General features: G+C 34.4%; 2 protein-coding genes across 3 annotated transcripts in view; one reads left to right on the plus strand and one right to left on the minus strand.

The window, feature by feature from the left end:
* LOC136813397 (nuclear envelope integral membrane protein 1b-like) overlaps positions 1 to 23252 on the minus strand; it is a 351044-nt gene that overhangs the window by 134451 nt on the left and 193341 nt on the right. The gene's annotated exons all lie outside the window — the stretch shown is intronic.
* LOC136813382 (unconventional myosin-Ia-like) lies at positions 7493 to 22408 on the plus strand. 2 transcript variants are annotated; one of them, XM_067069899.1, is made up of 31 exons: positions 7493 to 7701; positions 7910 to 8025; positions 8191 to 8285; positions 8504 to 8608; positions 8860 to 8906; positions 9048 to 9111; positions 9404 to 9417; positions 9581 to 9665; positions 9908 to 10014; positions 11817 to 11970; positions 12299 to 12417; positions 12718 to 12873; positions 13074 to 13178; positions 13315 to 13377; positions 13518 to 13571; positions 13761 to 13895; positions 14092 to 14206; positions 14403 to 14524; positions 14793 to 14860; positions 15112 to 15262; positions 15413 to 15481; positions 15989 to 16081; positions 16169 to 16225; positions 16353 to 16421; positions 17893 to 17967; positions 18171 to 18302; positions 18726 to 18832; positions 19158 to 19296; positions 19750 to 19905; positions 20894 to 21027; positions 21669 to 22408. In XM_067069899.1, exons 1-31 carry the CDS (start codon positions 7588 to 7590, stop codon positions 21778 to 21780), a joined length of 3132 nt encoding a protein of 1043 aa, XP_066926000.1. In that variant the 5' UTR covers positions 7493 to 7587; the 3' UTR covers positions 21781 to 22408. The 2 variants fall into 2 exon arrangements, with proteins under 2 accessions (XP_066926000.1, XP_066926001.1); XM_067069900.1 differs by having other exon boundaries at positions 7494 to 7701; positions 11817 to 11961.

Below are 23252 nucleotides of genomic sequence, written 5' to 3' on the forward strand. Positions count from 1 at the left end.
TTTACTTGTTCGACTCGCTACCGTAAAATCAGGTAGCTAACTTGCATCACTGGTGGGAAACATGCATATGCCTCAATTAATTGATTTGTCTGATCATTATTCCAAAATATGAGCTTCTCAGCCGACCTGACAAAAATAATTTTACTGATAAGGTATTTTATGACCAAATGCAGTGGCATAATAGGGTCTGTTTAAAATGGGCCAAAAAGGTAATCACCGATATTCCTTTTATTCTTTCAATACGCATCCTTATAGAAACCACCCCATTTTTTACATTTTTTAAACAAGTTACAAAAACAGTGGAGAGTGTGCAGAGGAGAGCAGACAAATGTCATATACAATCATGCTCTTTGAAACTTTTAACATGTTGTTGCGGGAAAGAAGTGATTCTGAATGAAGTACATGTTTCTATTGTCAACATTTGTCATTATGTTTCGATGTCAGCACTTTGAAAAGAAGTAATACTGCCTTGGTTGTTGACAGTAGCCCTTTTCTCTTTCCTTCATTCTAAGTTTTTAATTATACCGACACTATGTTTTACTTGATTTGAAAAGGTTGAATAACAGTGTAGCTGTCTCTTATGACCCATGATATGACCTGAACATACCCCAAACATTTTCAGGTCACGTTCAGGCCAAATAGCTAGCAACTCATTCTTTTGGCACAAACATTGATATTCGGGTCAAGTTCAGACCACCAGAATTTAAAATTTTATTGCCATATTTTATTTTTTCTATTTTTCATTTAACAGCCTTTTATGATGAGAAAACATTAGATCTTTCCTCACCAAAAATTGGTCCACACTGAAGAAAAACTCTTCCTATAGAAATTTAAAAAAGTTTCTTACAAAAGCTTTCTAGTCAGGTAGAATTAGGTCATAAACCGCCAAAACCGGGACGAAAATGGTGTAGAGATGAAATTTTGCACAGAGGTCCAGGAACGTGTCAGGAATCACCAAAAAAAAGCCCTACCCCCAGGAAGATGGGAGCACCCTCAAATCCATAATGGCGGACATGGTACTTTTTTCTACAATTAATCAAGGGGGGATAACTGATTTTCAATGGTTTTCAAATATCGAAAATAGCTAAACAAGGAGATTCCTCTTGATGAGTAGATAAAGAAAATGGGGTCATTTTTTAAATTTGGACCACATGATCCCGAGATATGACCTCTAAAGTCCAAAAAATGATGATTTTGATGACGTCAGCATTTGTACTGAGAGCAATAAATTGGAACGTTGACAAGCTCATCATGTAGCCCTGATTCCTGACATGTTCCTGGACCTCTGTGCAAAATTTCATCTCTACACCATTTTTGTCCGCGTAGTTATGCAATTCTACCTGACTATTCACTCTTTAGACTGCTTTAGAAGACATCGAAGACAAAATAAGGTTACCAAGAAAAAATTGCACAAATACCCAATTGAGGAGATACCTAAAAATAGCATTAGACGTCATTGTAGTGTAAACAATTCCATATCAATTCAAATTTATGTCAAAATGAACTGGTGCTGGAAAAAAAAAACTTGCAAAAAAGACAAAATTGCGAAAAATGGCGTAGCCTATGACAAGATTATGACAAGATTTCCAAATCTCCTTCAACTTAACATTGCAACATTCTTATCTTCTCGTATATTTCTTTTTCTATGCAATAGGAATGTTCATAAATTTAAATTCATTCAATTTATCTATGTTAAACTTTGAGAAAAGTTTGTAATAAAAATGTACAACACCTATAGACAAATTCAAGAAGTTAAAAGGGAATAGAAAAACGTACATAAAAAATGGATGATAGAGACGTTTTTTAAACCATTGAAATCAGGATAAAAGCCAGTTTGACAGTATCAGAATTGAGGTCTGCATTGTAATGAAAAAATGCTAACCTTGCAAAAATATTTCAGTTTTTAAACACCATCAAAACAAAAAAGCGAGTCTCATGTTAGCCGATTGCTCTATTATTGGACAGTGAAATAACTAATAGTAATAAATAATATTACCGTTTTCAACAGGCAAATAATAAATTTGCAGAAATGACCAATCTTCTTCAAAACTTTAATACTTCTTTGAAAACTCGCATCATTTTCTTAAATAGTTATATCTATTCATGCCAAAATTTGAATTTGAAGTCTATCTCTCATTATGATTTGCTGCGGAAACAAAAAAGGGTATAACTTTTGATAGCGATTTTGTGTTTGTTGAAAAGACAAAAGAGAGTGGAATACTATCATAAAGAAGACGTAGAAAATCAACTTCTTCAATAATTGTCTCAAAATAAAAAGAGCTCTTTTTTCAAGTCAACCAGGACAAAGTTTTAGGCTGTAGTTTACAACTCTATGAATATATTTGAATTTTCTGCGCATTTATGAGGTTCTAAGATTAAAGAATTTCTGATGTAAAAATGAAGATAGCATTAATCTACAAGAAGCTGATTTTCCTCTTCTTCGTTTTTCCATTTTTTAATTTTTTTCTTTTTTGATAATATTTCAATCCAAATTATCTTTTTAACGCTCGGGTAAGTTATGGCATGTCTCAAAAATTAAAAATTACCATAATTTTTAGATTGCATTAGTCGACAGAAAATGACCAAACAATTGACTGAACATAAAGGGTACTATAATGTAGTTTCTAACCTGATGTGTAACCTAATTGTTTTTTCGCTTATTTTCGCGAAAAACCGCAAAAACTGATTATTACGTAATAATCGATGACGTCATCAAAACTAAAAATTGAATTTCTCAAGAATGGTTTATCCAATTGTCTTCAATCTTTCACCAAAGATGTATCTTACTAAAGTCGATCTTTTGAAAAAAATAATTTTTCGAAATTTTGATGACGTCAGCAGAAAATAGGATTTTTCTGCTGACGTCATTGAAATTTCGATAAGAAAATTTTTTCAAATGATCGACTTTAGTACGATACATCTTTGGTTAAAGTTTGAAGACAATTGGATAAACCATTCTTGAGAAATTCAATTTTTAATTTTGATGACGTCATCGATTATTACGTAATAATCAGTTTTTGCGGTTTTTCGCGAAAATCAGCGAAAAAACAATTAGGTTACACCTCAGGTTAGAAACTACATCATAGTACCCTTCATGTTCAGTCATTTGTTTGGTCATTTTCTGTCGACTAATGCGATCTAAAAATTATGGTAATTTTAAGACATGCCATAACTTACCAGAGCGAGCACAAAACCGCTATCTAATTCGAATTCTATCAAAAGTTATACTTATAGCCTTTTTTGTCTCCGCTGCAAATTAAATTTAGATTCAAGCCAACTCGAGAGACTAAACGTCACTCATCGTTGATTCACACGTCGAATGGTTAGAGGTGGATTTCTTTTTGTAAATGAATCTAACAACGTTTGCAGTTATCAAATAACCAACAAAAGACTCCATGAAATATGTTGTACATCTGATTCGTCCAATTTTATTTGAAAACAGCAGCTTGAATGTGCTAAACATGCTCGACCGACGAACGTTCCATTAAACTGTTAATGTTCAACGATGATAAGCACACGAAACGTGGGAGACTATTTAAAAGATCAAAATTCAATCACAATAGATTGTCTTTGCAACAGTACTATGTTGTGAAAATGATTTTCTAATATATTTTTGCTAGTTTTTTGAACCTACCCCGGTGGGGTGGAGGTCCTATAGATTAACCTGTGTTCGTTCGTCTGTTCGTTTGTCCGTTCGTCTGTTACCAATTTTTCTCAGGATTGAATCATATAGGAGTCTTTTGATTTTTGTTACAAAGGTGCAAAATGGTGGGTGGCCAAAATGTGACGGAGCCCGATTTTCGAAAAAAAAACTTTTTGGGCAAATTTCAGTCAAAAAACGGCTAACAAAAGGGTTTTTAAGACTTTTGTGAAAAATTGGATCATTAATTTTTTCAGATTTTTTGCATGAAAGTTTAAGGCTAGCATCATTGGTAAAAGATGGCTGAAGCAGATTTTCACAAAAAAAGATTTTCGGCTCAAAAAACAAACCTTTATCTAATAGAATCGCTATTTATAAGCATAGATCAATGTTCTTTTAGGCAAATTATTATTTTTATCATTATTTTTTCTAAACGAAGAAAATGTCACGGTAATAAAGCGCGATGGTTTGAGTTTTCTAGAAACCTTATTTATTAAGCTGTGCATTTTTCTGATAGTGGATTGTTTTTATAAAATAAAGCGTTTAATAGTTTTTTTGTTTCTTTTTCAAAATTCTTTTTCAATAGTGTTGATAGTTTCACCCAATAGATATGCTTTTTGTATTTTGACCAGTTATGTCTTATGTGTTTCATTGTTTCAATGTTCATGGATTAGTTTTGATAACCAGGTTGTTTTCCAGAGTTTTTGTATTTGGTATGGAAATTGGGTATTGGATTCATGATTTGAACTATCTTACTATAACGGTTTCCAATTTCAACATAGTCCTCATAAAAAACCCTGGTCTTGAAGCTTATTGTTTAAACTTTTTGTTGGCTTTTTCCTTTGTTAATACACTTTTTTTATAAAGAAAATTATATAAGAACATAAGGCTTCGATGGCCAAAATGTTAAGAACAAGTTAAGAACATTTTAATGCTTTGGGGACTCTAAAACACCCGATTTCTTCAGAAGATGGGCAAAAATGCTAACAAAATGTGGAAAATAAGAACATGCTAGGAACATTTTCAGGCTTAAAACTAAAAAAGTTAAGAATATCCGAAGGTTTCAAAAGTTTTGAATGTTCTTATAAAAAAACGTGCTATATAAAAGATAAAAATTGATTTGCTCATTTCACCAAGTACTCCTCTTGGGATTGGTTTAAGATTAATCACATGATAAAAAAGTTAGCAGAACAATCTAATTTCTCAACGCAAGTTCAAGTAAGAAACAATGGTGAGTAACAAAAGTCTTCCAGACCTGGGTTTTTTATACGGACTATGATTTAAATTAGAAGAATGAGAACTTGATACTTTTGGCACTACCCTTCCGTTTTCGTATCGTTTCAGTGTCTGTATCGTTTAAAAAATATTCGAAGCTTTATACCAGAAGGAAGTAAAAGTATTAAAATATACAATTTCACTAGACCGTCATTTTCTCCAAAATAAACAACTTGATAACAATGTGTGACAGTTTGGATAAAAGGAGTTTGTTTATTTTCGTGTGAATGACGTTAGAAGAAGGTACTTATTGCTAAATCAATTTACAGTTCGAAGTTACTAATTGCTCAAACATTTTCGCCTTATTTGGCTTCTTTTGTAATTTAGATTAATTTTTCAAATGACAAAAATGACAAGAGAAATTAGAGTCAGTCAGATGATGGAAATCGTTGATTCATTATCACAAGGTGCCATATAAATGGTGGAAAGAGAAGATGGATAAACGTTATAGATTAAAAAGGTTTTATTTATCCTGTGTTGCTCATGATGTAATCATTCCTTCATTCAAAGGAGTTTTGGTTTATGTTATGAAGGATCTGTCTGGGTGTCTTTGAAGTGTTTTTATAATCACGTTTCGAATTCACAGTTAAAGGAAAACAGTCATTCATCATCTTTTACATCCATCAATCAGTCCATATTTCTGTGTGTTGATCTTTGCTTATCATATTATACAACCCTAGACCTTTACTTTGTAGGACAAAAATGTTTGAGGTTAAGGTTTTATTGACGTGTGTCGTATCTTGATTAGAATTATAAGAAGTTTTACGTCAATTTCAATTATAGTTATATTCTTTTTGAGGATTTTTTATTGTTGTGGGATGAATTTTCCTTTCTTGATTGATATTACTTAGCATTTTCTTTTAGATCGTCATTAACATTTTAAGCATTTTCTCATTAATTAGAATTTGCTGCGAACGTTGTCAAGTGAGAACAAAAGCTCTTTCCTCAATCATTTCAAAAAAGTTTTGTTGATTGCAACTGTCTGAAATGTCGATCAAACTTCAGGTTATTCCGGATATTAATTGTATTATTTTGTCAGTTTTACGAAGGCTATAGACATTGAATCTCAATCGCTTTTTTAAGGCTAGAAGAAAAATCGTCTTTTAGAAAGTGCCAATCAAATAAAAAATTGCATGCAGTTTATAAAATGTTGTTCAGTGTTTGTCTAGCTTCTTTGTTGACAGATTTTCTGTTGTTGATATTAAAGGTGTACTATATAAACGAAAAAGGATCTATCGAGCTATCAAATATTGAACAATTTTTCTTTACATTAAGTAAGGAGGGGAGTCTTTTCATGTTTTGTTGGAAAGAAAATGGTGTGCTGAGAAGAAATAAATCTTCTTTAATTGTAGACGTTATTGAAGAATTTGAATTTCTGTTTTAAAATGTTTAATTTTTCATCGTTTTGTTCCTCTTAAAGGAAAGATTGTCTTTTTTGGTCTTCCTTATATTTTGATGGGGATTGTGAGTAATTTGTGTTTTGTGAGGGGATATAAATCTTTTGAAAAACTCTTGATGGTGATCGGAAAAAGTCTTCCAGTGGGTTAGCTTTCGATGATTAAGTGAGATTTGGTCAAGTTATCTTTTCAACTCAACCATAATCTTCTGGGATGGTTATAAAACATAAACATAAACATAACACACGATCTCTCGATTAGTCCTCAATTCTAGTAATTCATATTCGACTTTGAAATTGTAACTCAACGAAAAAACTAATTACAGTAGGTATCGTGTTTTGTCTTATGTCCACTTGTTTAGCTTATTTTCTTAGCAAACGGATATAACAGTCGATGGAAATTAAATAGAGCAATATTTAATTGCTGAGTGAAATACATATTTCTCGTCTGTTTTTTTTTCATCGCCATCCCTGTTCAAATATCGTAATCCTCACATGGATAAGATATATGGATATGCAAAGATCTTGCAGATGATACGTTTCGATATTTTTATCTTTTATAGACTTGTCAAGAGATTGAATTTCTGCTTTATAAATCTGGAAATTTCTAAAGCTGAAAGTTTTTATACATGAAATTCGAGGTTTGAAACTTTTTGTGAATTGACTTATCACAGTTGTAATGTTTGACATTGTTTGGATTTTATCTTAATTATTTGCTAAGATGGGAGAAAAATCACCTGCCAAACTCCATCACAAGCCTTCAATTATATATGTTTGTATTCAGGAAATACAGATCTCCAAGCGGTGATCGACCAGAAGGCACGTTTGCATATCATGCTTAATTAAAAGATTAAAGATTTTAAAATGACTTGCTTATTGCTTAATCAAGAATCTTTGCTATTGACGACACACTTCGTTTTGTTGTAATGAATGCTTTAGATGTCTAGCTTCATTGTGTTGTTCAAAGTGAAATTGAAAAAGAGAAAACTTCCTGTCGACTCGATCCCTTCGTTGTTATGATGATTTACGTTTGTTGAGTTATAAGGGTGCCCCTTCTTCTGCAATACCATTGTTGATCGTCTGCTGTATTACTTTTATACTCACAGTTATCTGACCAAGCAAGAATGAGACAGCCTCCTTTCAAATAATAGAATATAAAGGAATGAAACTTAAGAATATTGTGATTAAACCAATCGTTTCATTTTTCAACAAAAAGTAGAACAGAATAACAACACATCATCTAAAAACACAAATACCTAGAGAAGTCAGATCAGATATGGTGATTACCAATAAAGAAGTAGGTGTCAATGACATGGTCCTCTTGGATCCTGTCACCGAAGATAATCTTCTCCACAATCTTCAGATTCGCTTCAATGAATCCAAAATATACGTAAGTAGTGTTTATATCTTGCTTCAAAGTGTTTAGGCTCTGATCTTTAAAAACAATTTCTCATGTATTTTTTGGGAATTTAAAAGCAGCCGCGATTGTGCTCTTCGTTAATTTATATATAGCAACTTGTTGACCTTTAACCCCTATTTTCATTGCAAATCAATTGTTTACCTCTGCATTACTCTACCTGTACAATTTCGAATTTCAGACATACATCGGTGATGTGGTTGTGTCTGTCAACCCTTACAAATCACTCCCCATCTACACCAGAGAATACATGCAAGAATACAGAACTAAAAATATCTTCGAAGTTCCTCCTCATATGTAAGTATTTCTTTCACCGACCAACACACGGAAGTTCTCAACAGAGGATACCTTTTCAAAATTAGGAAATTGACCTGGTGAGAAATGTTTGGTGACTCAAACTTCAACACCATTTAATCAAAAAAATCCTTGCTTTAACTTTCACTTAAATTACTTCTTCATTAGATTTTCGTTGGCAGACGATGCTTATTGTAGTATGCGAGATTACAATTTGGATCAATGTATCATCATTTCTGGTGAAAGTGGTGCCGGGAAAACGGGTAAACTTTCTTCGCAGAACATCCTCTTGCATAATTTCATAACCTTTGGAAACTCCCTTGATAAATGACCTTGCTAATGTTTATCCATGGCTTTCGATTTCAATGCTGTTAGTGCTATTTTAACGCTATTAGTTTATTCAGCTACACAATGTTTCAAACTAGGGCAAGCAATCTCCAATATGTTAATCAATATGGAATCTTAATTCCCTTCTTTTCAGAGGCATCAAAAATCGTGATGAGATACGTTGCAGCCGTCTCTGGGCATGGCGATAAAGTTGGAGAAATCAAGGAACAACTCCTTCAATCTAATCCTGTTTTAGAAGGTACGTTAGCTCAGTTTTAAAATTCAGCGTGTTCGATTGTATCTTCAAAGCTCTTCTGTGTCAGCGAAATTCAAAAATAGGCTTTCTGTTCTTTTTGGCTGAATTCTACAAAATTCAATAAAATATTAAGAAATTAAAAAAAAATTAGATTAAAATGCTTTATATTGATACCCTGGCCTTTTTGGAGGGCCTTCTGAGAGTTTATATGTTTACTTATTCTTGAAATGAACTTCATTGCATCTTCATTCTAGCATTCGGAAACGCCAAGACAACGAGGAACGACAATTCAAGTAGATTTGTAAGTACTATGACAAAAATCAAAATCTCATGGGCTGGTTCATTGCCTCAGAGGCAAGAGATAAGCAGAGCTAAGTCCAATGACTATTCCTGGTCCCTTTTTCGGGAAGTTTGATTTTTTTGTTTCATACTTTCATTCTAGGGGAAATACATGGATTTGGAATTCGATTTCAAAGGTTTTCCAATCGGTGGTGTTATCACTAATTGTAAGTGAACCCTTCTTTTATCCCCATTCCTCCATTGATTGTCGTCATAAAAGTTCCAGAAATGCGGAGTGTAGCTGAATTTATGGGGGTTTATAAAGACTCCTTTTGATCACTAACTTCGGCGCCCCTCTAACTATATCAGCTTCAATTTACAATTTTGGATATTTGCCTTTCCAACTTTCCCCAATTTTAGCCAAGCCACCATAATATTGATTTATTTGTATTTTTCGAGAAAATTTCACTTGAAGACTGCTTCATTCGTTTTAATGATAATTTTTTTTCGTTCTTTCAGATTTACTGGAAAAGGTAAGTCTATGATTTTACGATTGTTATTCTACAATATCATGGCAAAATTAGAAAACTTTCCATTCAAGAATCGTTCCCAAGAAAGCAGAATCTTACCGCAGATAGATGTGGCGTTATTTGTATACCTTTCATGCAAACATTGATTTTATTTTCCTCATTTTAGTCACGTGTAGTTCATCAATTATCAGGGGAGCGAAATTTCCACATCTTTTACTATCTATTGACTGGTGGAAGCGATGAATTACTTAGTAAGTGAATCTAAAGTTTTGTTTGTGGAGCATATTTGTGTTTTCCAGAGTTATCTTTGAGCAATTTGTATGAAAAAGGTAGACACTAAACCATCCTAGACAAAGGACCTGACCTAGAAAAATAACTATAAAAGTAAATAAATCTAAGAAATCTATTAGTGCTATCCAATTTGTATAATCAGTACTTTCTCTTACGACTCTTAAACTAGCAGAACTAGTAATCTTTCATTTTTGATCATCAGGTAAATTATCTTTGGAAAGAAGCATGGATACATACGGTTGGTTGAATCAAAACGGATGTTATACTGTCCCAACCATTGATGATCGAAAGATGTTCTCCGTCGTCGAGGTACGCTATTCAAATTCTTAGCTTTGTTTCAGGGCTTTTATCCAAAAGATTCGACTACCTTAGCTGCTCTTTTCACACGGCTCTCATTGCATTGGTGAATCCGTTGAAATTGGGGCCGGCAAATAAAGTGCCGGTGTGAAAAGGGTCTGAATCTACACTTACAACCTAAGAGCTGTGGAAGTAGTTTTACTGGTTTAAATCATGAATTACATTGAAAAGGGTCTGAATCTACACTTACAACCTAAGAGCTGTGGAAGTAGTTTTACTGGTTTAAATCATGAATTACATTTTGATAAGAAAATTAAAATAAAAGTTTTTTTGCTCTATATCTAAAACTTTACGAAAAGTATCGATCTTTATTGGTCAGCAATTTACCAGAAATTAACTGTGGAATTCGGCTCATCTGCTTTGAATCAAATTTAGCGAATTTATAGTTTTTTTACGTCATCAACTTGCGTAATAAGCTCAAAAAGTGCCTGTTTTACTTAGGGCTGGTATAAAAAGGGCTGATAGGGTACATGTTATGCTTATGTGTGTGTGTTTAAATTTTTTTTTTTTTTTAATTTATAGAAGTGTATTTCTTAGGTCTATTGACCTCTATGAAACAATCTTACATCTTTACAATTTATGGATCTTATCATTCCATTAGTTTGTCAATTCTATTATAGAGTTTTACAGCTACTGGGCCTCTGACCCACTCTTCTTACAATCATGATATTATTTCCGTCGTAAATTTCTTTAAATAGAGTTTAGTCCTAGGACTACCTCTCACTTTCCATATATGACTCTTGTCTTTTTCTTTCGATGTTTTTTCTTTTGCTTTATGATGCCATTGCTTTATTATCTCGCGTTCTTTCCTTGAAAAATCGTCTGACACTCTAAAATCATCTTTATCTAGTTTGTGGGCTGATGCAAGTATTTTAATCCTTTCTTCTTCACTCTCGATAGTAACTTTTAATGGTCTCCATCGTTCATTTGTATACATTTCATCTTTACGAGCACCTATGCGTTCTACCTTGATTATCGTCACATCGAAACCCATTTGTGCTTTCAGTATTCTTTCTATAAAATCTTTGTCGCCAACTCGTTGCTGTTCTTCGTTTTCGTGCTTGTTTTCACCTAAATCATGCACCATGATGTTGCACTTGGTTGATTTGAGCCAACGCTCCTCTTCGTTCACTGATTTGATGAAACTTTTTATGGTCACCTCTTGTTTTTGTAGATCTTCTTTGGTGACTTCTGCATATGATTGTTTTTTTGTTTCTGTATTGTTGAGCTGTGCTTCAGATCGTTTGTTGTTCCGTTCTTTGTTTACGTCTTTTTTATCCATTAGCTTCTCGACTTTCCTTTCTAGAGAGGTTATTCTCTCGTTGAAACCTAATTTCGATCCTTAATGTTCATCTTTATCTGCTTCTTTTGTTGTGATGTGACTGCGAGCTTTTTGTCTGCTTGTTTTAATCCTCTCAAGTAAGAGTGGCGTTATTTTAACACAATTTACACATTCGAAGCGCCGGCTTTTATATTGCAGACAAATCTGAATCTGATAAGCCGGTAGCTCAGAGCAGGCATAATGGACAAGTCTATCACATCTCCTACATTGTAAGGTGTCATTATCTGCTATGATGGTGTTTGTTAAACAGTTATTGGGTGTGCAATATCCATAATTTTGTTGAATTTCCTTGTTAGAATTTTCGTTGATTTCCGCCATATTGTTGCATTTTCAGGATCGTGGCAGCACTAAGATTAAAACGCAGATTAAAAGCACATCATCAGAACTAACGCTCTTTTCAAATTATTCTTAGTCGGCAATGAAGAAGATTGGCTTTCTACAAGACGAAATTCATGGTGTATATCGTTTAATTGCCGCCATTTTGCACCTTGGCAACGTCCGATTTTCGGACACTTTTAGAAATGGAATGGACACGGTGAATGTGGTCGATGATAAAGGTGATAAAGGTTTATCGTACTTCTTCGTTTACTTTATTGGATTAAATTTCGCGATTTCGCGCGAATTTTTGCCATTTTCGCGAAATTAAATCCACGCGAAATTTCTCAAAGCTCTGACTCAAAATTAAATCCAGAAAATTTTGCGATTTTTTTTCGCTCGCGAAATTTAATCTGATTTAAAGTAGTATGCTTATAACCAAGAGCAAAAAGAATTTGTGAAATTTTATGAAAACTTCCGTTGACCTTTTGATTACCCTTTCAACTACTTTCTCAGGATTTTGCAATCGAAAATGATACCAATTAATTAGTACCAATTTTCTTTCTAACTTTCTTACAGAGATAGTGAATGCAGCCAAATTATTCGGTTGCACACCAGAGCAATTGATCAACATTTTGATCACACGAACTGTTCAATCAGCAACTGATAAAGTCACCACGCATCTCAGCAAATCAGACGTAAGTAAACCTGTCAATAATACGCTTTTATAAGTTCTAACATCCGATTGACGTTCAAGCAATTCTAACAGTAAAGACAGGGTCGTTCGGGCCCATGAAATAACAAATTTAATTTGATCACCTTAGGTGAAAATGGTTACTTGAGTCGTTATGTTACACTTTCTCTTTTAATACTGTATCTAATGATGACTGTTGTCTCGGTTTGCCAACGAGTATTTGTAATTAACTCTAAACGTTGAAGCTATGAAAGGTATCAAATCTCAAAAATGGTACTGGTCCACGAACTTTGTTTTCTATCAGGCGTTATACGGTCGTGATGCGTTATGTAAGGCCATCTACAATCGTTTGTTCAGCTGGATCATTCAAAGAATCAATGACAAGATTCGAGCACCACAACGTGCCTATGGAAAGAAAGTTATTGGTGTTCTCGACATCTACGGTTTCGAAGTGTTCGAGGTATGTAGACCATCCCGACTTGCAACTTTCATTTTTATTTTTCTTGTACGTCAAAAGTGGGAAATAATTCATTTTTCTATATGTTTAATGCCATCTAAAAATACGAAATTATTGAAATTATGAAAGAGAATATTCTATAGACTCCAGCTTCGACTTTTTAACTCGTAAGATTGACAGAACTGGGCATTTTTATTTCACAGGCAAATTCTTTTGAGCAGTTCATTATCAATTATTGCAACGAGAAACTTCAACAACTTTTCATTGAGTTGACGCTGAAAACTGAACAAGAAGAATACGTCAAAGAGGTAGCTATTCCACCCTCAAGTATTTTAAACCTAACATTTCATAACGAAAAAGATTCCTTTCGAGAAAACCTCGTTTTTTAGGTTGATATTTGAATTAATACTTCAGGTTTAACTATCCTCGCTTTATCATTTTTAGGGAATAGAATGGATCCACATTGACTATTTCAACAATGCTGTCATTTGTGAATTGATCGACGCTGTAAGATACCGTCCGAAACTTCATCGGTCTTGTTTTTAATTATTTTGTGATTACGTCGTTGTTTCCCTATTCACTCCACATTGACAATTTTATGTCCATGATTGAAGATTTGATCATTTCCACTTATTTTTCCCTCTCAGCCCAAAGTTGGTATTTTGGCACACCTTGATGAACAGTGTCTTCTTCCTGGAAATGTAAGTTTTCTTTTCTCGCACTTTCTTCCTCTTGCAAATGAGCTAGGTGAAGACTAGTCTGATCATAATGGACATGCTAAATTTGTGTTTGAAATAATAATAATCATTACATATTTCTTGCCTTAGATAAATTCATATCGATTCTTATAGAGTACAATCTCTAACTTGCATGTATATTTCATCCTTCAGGTAACAGATAAGACATTTTTGGACAAACTGAACACAGCTTGTTTGAAACATGAACACTACGACAGTCGAACCAAGAGTCGATCAGACACTAAACTTGGATTCGAATGTTTCTTGCTCAAACATTTTGCTGGAAATGTAAGCCGTCATTTTCTTTAATCTTTAATTTTTACTTTATGGTGGGTGAAAATATTTCTCTCTGTATTGATTTTAGAATATGACCATCAGTAAGAGTAAGGACTCTTTGAATGGATCATTCTCCTCTATGCATTAACGAGTAGCTTCTCATTATCAGATGGATGGGTTATGCTTTCTTTTCCTTTATCCTGTACAGGTTACATACAATGTAGACGGTTTCATTGACAAGAACAATGACCTGTTATTCAAGGATATGTCACAAGCCATGTATAGTTGCGATCTCTTCTTTCTCAAAGAAATGTTCCCTGAAGGTATAAGCTTCACTTCCTTGAAGAAGTAAACAAAATTGATTGTCACAACTGGTCTATTTCCATGACTTAAACTTGAAAGATTTATTTTGAATGTAATGTGAGCCTGTGAGTATGGACGGCCTCGTCTAGAATGGCTTGAATTCTGATTGGTCCTCTGAAGATTAATTTGTTGAATTCATTGTTATGTCACTTACAGGTGACCCGATCAATAAAAACAAGAAAAGACCACCAACAGTTGGGCAACAAATGAAGTCCTCCGTTTCTATGCTGGTCAAAGATTTGATGAGTAAACGACCTCACTACATCCGCTGCATCAAGGTATGCTGCTTCCCATATCCCATTACACGATGTTAAGGAATAGGTTCACGAGAGAAAAGAAAATGCAGAGTTACAATGACATTATACGAAGTGGGGAACTGTTAAAATTTCCACCTTGTGCTTCATCTCGTTTCCATAATTATCTTCTTAAAATTGTTTTCTTTTAGTTAACTTGTGTAGATGATAGGACATACTATTTTTATGCTAAATGCTTTGGCATTTTATCTGAAAAATCTAAGTTTCTAAATTTTTCTTTACAAACCTCTAGCCGAATGATATCAAATCTCCCTCCGTCTTTTCGGACAACATCACAAGACATCAAGTTCGATATTTAGGGTAAGAGCTGAGGCAGCATCTTTTAATCTTTCTGAGTAGAACGTATATTCATTTTATAGGCTGTTGTTGCGTGAGTACAGGCTAATAGATGTTTTAGTATTAAGCGTCGACATATTTTTATCTTTCGTCACGGCCATTGACGGTTAGTTATATCATACGATACAATAATTCATCGGACCGCGCCAAGGGCCAAACCAAGGGCCTTAAATGAAGTGACTAATATTTTGAACTATTCTATTTATTTGGTTCAGGCTATTAGAGAACATTCGCGTTCGACGTGCGGGATATTGCTACCGTCAACCATACAATTCGGTCTTAATGAGGTATAAGATGTTATGTGATGATACATGGCCCAACTATCGACGTGGGAACGCCAAGGAAGGCGTGCAAGAAATTATGAAGGTTTGTGTCTACTAGAGCATGTTCTCTCCTTTTAGTGGTGATGGTGATTGTTAATGAATTTTGAACAATTTTTCTTTTCTTTCATCCTTTCTATTCTCATTTAATTCTAAAATTGTGATTTATTCTTTATCCATTTATTATTTACCTTAGGTTTTGAACATTAGTTCTCCGGACATCGAATTTGGAAAAACCAAACTTTTTATCCGTGACCCCCGAACGGTAAGCTTGTTGTTAAATTTCTTAACCTTTTTAATTATCTCTTTTCATAATACTACAAACACCAATTGTTTTATGTTCGTCAATTAGGTTATTTTTTTGCCAAGGTTCTTTTTATATTTTGGATCTAATATCCTAAGATAGAAGCCTCCCCTAGCGCTGAAATTGTATTAAAATATTTTGAAAAAGTTAAAATTTAGAGATTTCATACGAGAATATAGATTACGTAAATAATGAATATTAAACATTTAATCTAAATAAGTTTGCGTTTATCGACCCAGTGATATTCATATTGGAAGTTTATCGTGGCTTGGATCAAGAGATTTACGTTCGGCTACGTTAGTGCAAATAGTGGGGAAAACATCCTCCACATTGCCCGATGACGGAAGAAGAATCTCTCGAAACGTAGCCAATATACGTAAATCTCGTGATCCAAGCCACGATAAACTTTCAATATGTTAAACATTTAATTTAAAATCGATTATAATTGTTAATTTCTCTCTTTCTCAGCTTTTCTTGCTGGAGGAAAAACGAAAAGAACGCGTTATTTCTCTCGTTATTCTGCTGCAGAAAGTCGCTCGAGGATTCTCGGCCAGAAGCAAGGTAAGCTCGTCTGTTTCCTATTTGAACGTTCACACCTTTTCTTTTTTTCTGCAGCAAATTTGACACTTAATATTTTTCATCCTTTAGTTCCTGAGAATGAAGGCAAGTCAAATCAAGATTGCAAGTCACTTCAGAAAGTACCAGGTAACTGAATTGATCAGGTTAACCATAATTACCACCTATCCTATATTCGTGTTTTGGTCCTTTTTTATTTAGAATTTACTTTGAGATTGTGTCATTAGGTTAATGGAATGTTTGTTTATTTTTTCAGCAAAGGAAATTGTTTTTGGTCATTCGATATTCAGTCATCAAGATGCAAGCACTTGCTCGAGGACATCGCGTAAGTAATGTTTACCACCTAAACTCCGTTTTCGCAATCGTTTCAACTGACGTCACTATTTTGAAAAATCGACGTCACTTTTGTAGAACGTTGTTGTGACCTTACAATGTCTTCACTCATAAATAACAAATAACAAAATCATATGAAAACTGAAAAACAGCTGTTCGAACGGCTGGAAAAGATGGAGAACAGAGAAATAACGTGATGTTGAGAGAGACAATCTGAAAAGTAACACCATGCCGAAAAAACCTTATGGAGCGCCTGGGAAAACAGCGCCGAAGTCAACAGGAGATGCATCAAATATGCAGCTGAAAATTCAGCAGAAATCTACTAATGATATGGCACGGAAAAATTCGCGCGTTACCTGGACGAAAGAGATGAATTGCCATTTAGTGCATTGCTTTTTCACTGCATCAAAACATTCTACAGCTGAAAACTTTCGCCAAGAATTAACGCGTCTCTTCAAAGAGAAGTACGACGATAAAAAGATCACCGAAAAGAAGCTTCTCGATCAAAAACGTGCTGTTTTCAAGAAGGCCGAAAATAGCCCAGATGCAAACAGTAATTGGTTGACTGAAGAAGAAATCAAAGAAATCCAAACACAAGTAGATTCTAATTGTTCTCTTATTATTGAAATGAATATTATAGAAGATACGGTTTCAGAGATGAGCGAATCTGGTTTACCGAAGTGTGACAGTAGCAATACACACCGTGCTGGTGACGAAGTTGTTACTGGTCATGAACAATACGTTCCTCCTCCCGTTGAAAGAGATTTACGGTTATCCGGTCCTCGAATAGAGGAGATTGCCAGTAAGCACCTGTTGAAAAGCTTTCCAGCCGTTGGTCGTTTTGTTAAACTTTTGATCACAGATTGTCCTGATGTCAAGAAGATGCGGCACCAAAGACGTGCTACGCTGAGTGAAGAAGCTTTGAGACAAGCTGCTGAAAGAGCTAAACTGGCGATGTTAAAAGCCAAGTATAGTAGCGTTGAATTGCTTAGCACTTTTGAAGAAACTGAAGAAGTAAGAAATGACGGTACATTCTGTTCGTTCGCCGAATCAAAATAGAGGTGTTTTTTTTTGCAGTAATAAAAGCTTGCTTATTGAATTCACAAGGGTGTTTGTAATGACCGAGGAGCTTTTTTGTTTGATTAGTTCCTTTCTATAATGCGAAGTTCATTAATGTTTAAATCGTTAATAATGGTTTCGTTTTGTCGATGGATGTGCCTAAGTAGGATCAAACGAAATGTTTTGTCTGAGACAATTAAAACTTTCTGCATGCATATTTTTAGGTTACACCTCCGAATTTAATTCTGGCTTAGATGTACATAATCACATTTCTTTTTGGCCTTTTATATTTAATGAGTTATGCTTATTCTACGTCGGTAAGCATTCAATTCACCACAAACATTTACTAAGTTTTCAAATACTGTGAAATGGTGCTCGAATATCTCATTGTTTTGTTTCCATAGGATCGTGTGTTGCACCAAAAGAAGTTACGAAAGTATGCTGCACCCAAAATCATCAAATTTTTTAAACAATGCCTGGTAAATTCATTTTCGTTTTAACTTGGAAAACTCATTGTTTTCAGGTCGTCATTTTTATTGTTATAGCCATAGGAAATTAACCGTTGAACCTCTTGAAAAGTCTTTTATTTGGTTTTTCGTTTTTACTTTGCTCCTTTGGTTTACCCTACACGAACATGAGATTACTTTAATCACTCATTTTCTCATTTTTCCAATTTTCTTAGGCCGTTCGTTTCATCATAAAAACACAGAACAACTTACCTTCAATGTCACCTCTTGACAATGATTGGAAAGATTTTTCAATTCTGTTCAAGAAAGCTTCTAAAGAACTACAAGTCATCCATCACGCATGGAGGGTGAGCTCGAAAAATTCCTTTAATTTTTCTATCTTAAAGGGACATATCAGTACTTGCAAAATTTGTAAACAAACTGTATGCAGCGGATACAAAATCAAAACAAATGTCACATGTCTAAATAAAAAATCAAACCAATATGGCTAATTTTGACTGTTCAATCGTTTTACAAGTTTGTTTTGGACACGTGATTTTAATTGTTCTCTTTAATGACACGTGGTTCGCGCAATGTTTACATTTTACTACTGTAATGTCCCTTTAACGAAATTCGTTGAAATTAAAACCATATAAGGATGCCTTGGACTTTTTCCTGAGGGTTTTACCTTTTAGTTTCGGGTCATTTCAATGGCTATTTTAGTAACCTATGTCGGTTCATGTTGTGTATATTGTGTGTCATAAATGTCAGTGATATTTGTCTCTTTTTAGTGTCGGAAGTATCGCCAATCGATCTCTAATGAAAAGAAGAAAGTTCTTTCTGAAAAATTAAAAGCGAGCGAGATTTTCAAAAACAAAAAGAGTAGCTATCCCGAAAGGTACAAATTATATCTTTTTTCTCTAATTTGTGTACCAGTAGTGCCTCGAAATACACACCCATGTATAAACCCCGGAGAAATAAAACAGCTAAAATTTCGTGCCCTTCTTTATTTAAGATCCACGTGGATCGCTAAGACGAACTGTTATAAGAAACACCAAGGTAGTAGACACAGCTAGCCTGCTGAACATTAATAACTTCGTGAAGTATTACTAAATGAGTTGTGCTGACTCTTAGACAAGGTAGGGGCGTGTGAATCTGTAAAAGTACGTGTCTGAATAACATTACAGAACATTTTTCATTCTAATGCGTTTCTTTCTGCTCAGTGTGGCCACACCATTCAGCGGTGATGCTGTCAACCTGGCAAGCAATTCTAACTGGAGTAAGGTCAAAGCCAAACAAGAAACACTAATTCAACTCAACTTCGTCGAAAATGTCACCAAGATCAACAGAGCTGATGGAAAGGTATTTGACATCATCCTTAATCAAAATTCCCTCAAAACTGACACATCTAATTTACTTTGAAGTTTTTTTCAATGCGGATACTCCGCCTAAGTGCATACAAATTTCGACCAGGTCAAATGATTACGAGGAAATCCTCATGTTTTTGTACATACCGGTTGACCCACGAAAACCTTTGGACATTTTTCGACGTCTTGAGGCCGAACAAAATTCTTATTACTTCGATGACTTCATGACTGAAAGCATGAAATGTTTTTTAAAATTTACGCCATTAGTTGTCTATTCGAGCTTTGGAGTTCAAAAATTCAAAAACACTTTGAAAAGTTTCAAACTCACAAGCTTTTGTAGCCAACCAACCACTTGTATCTTCATTTTGTAATCACCCGAAACAACAGTTTTTTAACATTGATTCACTATTTCAAAGCTGCACTTTTACTTTCTTGCTTTTTTTTCCAGGAAGTAGAAAAACTGTTGATACTCTCTGATCAGCATTTGGTTCTATTGCATCCCGCGTCGTGTAATATTTTATACCAAATTGACTTGGTGGATGTCCAAAAGGTTTCGTGTACACCTCATAAAGATGGTTTGCTCGTTTTTCACCTCAACTCGCAGGTAATTGTCCCATAGGTCTTGCTTCGTATTCTCAACTTCAGTTGAGCTAGAATCTGAGAATGTCTGTGTGTGTGTCTGTGTGTCTGTGTGTCTGTCACCAAAACTTTGGGGCAGGCTGGAGACTTCAAAAATGGTCCGATTGGGTTGAAATTTTGCGCACTTGATCCTTGGGCAAATCCCTGGGGGTGTTTTTTTCATTTTTTCAAAATTTTGATTTTTGGGGCCTGGGGACGAGTTTTTCGCCAAAACGAGGCTAAAACTTTGGGGCAGGCTGGAGACTTCAAAAATGGTCCGATTTTGCTGAAATTTGCACACTTGATCTTGGGCAAATCCTGGGGTGTTTTTTTTATTTTTCAAAATTTTGATTTTTGGGGCCTGGGAACGAGTTTTTCGCCAAAACGAGGCTAAAACTTGGGGGCAGGCTGGAGACTTCTAAAATGGACCGATTGGGCTGAAATTTTGCACACTTGATCCTTGGGCAAATCCCTGGGGGTGTTTTTTTATTTTTAGAAAATTATCATTTTTGGGGCCTGGGACGAGTTTTTCGCCAAAACGAGGCTAAAACTTTGGGGCAGGCTGGAGACTTCAAAAATGGTCCGATTGGGCTGAAATTTTGCACACTTGATCCTTGGGCAAATCCCTGGGGGTATTTTTTTTATTTTTAGAAAATTATCATTTTTGGGGCCTGGGGACGAGTTTTTAGCCTAAACGAGGCTAAAACCCAAAATGCTATAATTTTTCTTAAGCCATTAAGTTTACAATTGGGCCTACGAATGATTTCAAAGATACTGAAGTTGAGCCAGTGCGGTTAGCACGTTCGACAGTGCTGATAAAAGAAAGTTTTTTCAATCAGAGACACGGATGTTACTGATTAACGCTCAAATTAATTATACTCTAGGAAACTTTGCACGTTTGACGACCGATAACGTCGATTTTTCAAGTTACTGGTTTTTCTTGACTTTCTCTTCTCTTCTTAATTTGGCTGTAGGACAAAACGAATAAAGCTTTACAGAAGGGAGACTTTGTGGTCAATTGTCCACGAATCATCGAGTTGGTTGCCAAATTAGCGTTACAATACAAAACATTGAACAATCGTGAACTGGACGTTGCCGTTTCTGATAAGTAAGTATTAAAAAGTCAGAATAGACTTGCCAAATGTTAAATCTTTTTGTTCTAAACAATGTCAAAACGGTGCCCAACCTTATGGGTTTATCATAAATAACTTTAACCCTTCGAGCATCTTGGGGGCTCCAAACGAATATTTTTGATAACTTTTAAAATATTTATTCAATTGACTTGAAATTTTGCAAGTGTGTTCCAAATATGAATTAGCATCTTTGGTGAAAACTTCGGCATCATTGATGACGTCATCGCCACTTGAGAATATTTATAAATAAAATATTTATAAATATCAAGAATAAATATTTCTTTGAAAATACCGAAAATAGGAACGCCTCTGACTTTTTTCACTTTAATCTTTTTTCCTCAAATTTGGCGAGGCAGCTTCATGTGCCATGTTTTTTGGGGCAGATGGTAAATTTTTGTTGGTATCGTGTATTTTACAGACCGGCCCAAAATTGCCTTTTTTTGCCTAAACAGCCTAAGGATACAACATTAATTATCACACTAAATAATAATATATAATCGATATTTGAAGGTTACTCCTTTCTGTCAAACAATGGCTAACTTTGTGATGGAAGAAAGATTTTGCATTTATTGATTCTGAGAGTTTTCTGATTTATGATACACTCTTTCCTCCTCAGGTTTGCAGCCACGTTCAAGGGTAAATCCATGGAGTTTGTGGTGACCAATCAGAACAATTCAGAAAAACCAATTTGTCGACGTAAAGGAAATACAATCAACGTCGGCTGCTAGAATTCTTTTTCTACTTTTTTCTACTCCTCTTTTTGATATTTAATTTCCTATTTATATCGTTGCTAACATTTTATTTTTGTATTCAAGTTATTGGGGATTGAGAAATCCTTGAGCACCTTGAACAAAACACCCCTCTAACAGCTCGATGACTAATATGAATGATATATTAGAGCTCAGCGCCCCTCTGCCAAGCCATTCTTATTAAAAACAGTAATGAAAAACGATATATTGACAAAAAATTATAAAATTATTCGTAAAATTGATGATTATTTTATTTATAAAACTGTAATAAAGTATACATATTTTTTATATTTTAACCTTTTGGATTGGGTCAAGTGATTTAAAAATTGTAAAATTGTAAGAACAAGCTGATCGATGCAATACACAGTAACCTTCATAAACTCACCATTTTTTATCATTTTCTTTGTTTAGTACCCTTTGCATTTTTTTCTTTTGCATCTTTTATTGATTTTTAAAATTATTGAACCAAATATTTTTAGTTTGTTTGTGTTATCAATTTTTTATGATTTATTTTCACATGATATTTTATTTTCAGGAGCGAGTAAATAGGGGACATCATTAAATATCGTATATTATTTTAATGGAAGAATGAATTTTTCACATATAATTTTTGCCTTATATTATCGAAGATTTTTCAACTTGGACGCCTTTGAAAACTTTTGAAAACTTTCAGCAACGAATTCTAAAATGTCATATCTGTGTCATCTCTCGTGGTGCAGGTCTGATATAAAAAGCTAATTAACAAGTTAAATACACGCTTCAGAACATTGATCCGATAAAAGTGTCCTGAGTTTTTCACATGAAAATGATGAATAAGTGCCGTGAATCAGTGATTCAACAACATGACGTCAACCTTCAGTAGCATTTAGGTAGAGGTCCGCTCTGCGCAAAATTCGTTAAAGTATTTTTCGAATTAGCTATCATCAGTCAAATGACAATTGCGAATAAGATTTGTAGGTAGAGTTTGAATTAAGATTGTGATTTTCGGATCGTTGGAAAAATAATTGAGAGTAGATAATACCATTCAAAGAAATTTTGAAAATGTAAACTCAATCAAATTAAGCCCAAAAATTGATCACTACTGATTGAATTGAAAAAAAAACGTCAAACAGTAAACCACAGTTTTTGGAACGTGCAAAACGTGTCCGTTAATACAGTTAAATCCACCAGAACCACTAAGAAGGGAAGGGAACAAGGCCATTATACCTAACTTACACGCTCGTATTCCTAGCATTCCAGAGGCAGGGGTGGGGGGTGGTTCGCTGAACCATATCCATTAACCTTCGAACTTTTAGGCCAAAGTTTTCGACTAAAGTGTTTCGCTTTATTTATGACATAATGCTTATACTAGCCATAACTTTCATTAAAGTGCGACCGCAGCAAAACGAACACGAGTTGAATTTGCTTTCAAAAGGAATGTTATTAGTCCTACAGTAATTTTTGACTTCTCA

This window comes from Clytia hemisphaerica, unplaced genomic scaffold (genome assembly GCF_902728285.1).
Source record: "Clytia hemisphaerica strain Z4C2 unplaced genomic scaffold, Clytia hemisphaerica genome assembly, whole genome shotgun sequence".
Classification (NCBI taxonomy): Eukaryota; Metazoa; Cnidaria; class Hydrozoa; order Leptothecata; family Clytiidae; genus Clytia; species Clytia hemisphaerica.

Coding starts and splice junctions, on each gene's coding strand:
- LOC136813382 (XM_067069899.1), top strand. CDS start 7,588: ATGGTGATTACCAATAAAGAAGTAGGTGTCAATGACATGGTCCTCTTG. Junction 13,378..13,517: donor TTTGTGAATTGATCGACGCT/GTAAGATACCGT, acceptor TTTCCCTCTCAG/CCCAAAGTTGGTATTTTGGC. Junction 16,082..16,168: donor GATTCTCGGCCAGAAGCAAG/GTAAGCTCGTCT, acceptor TTCATCCTTTAG/TTCCTGAGAATGAAGGCAAG.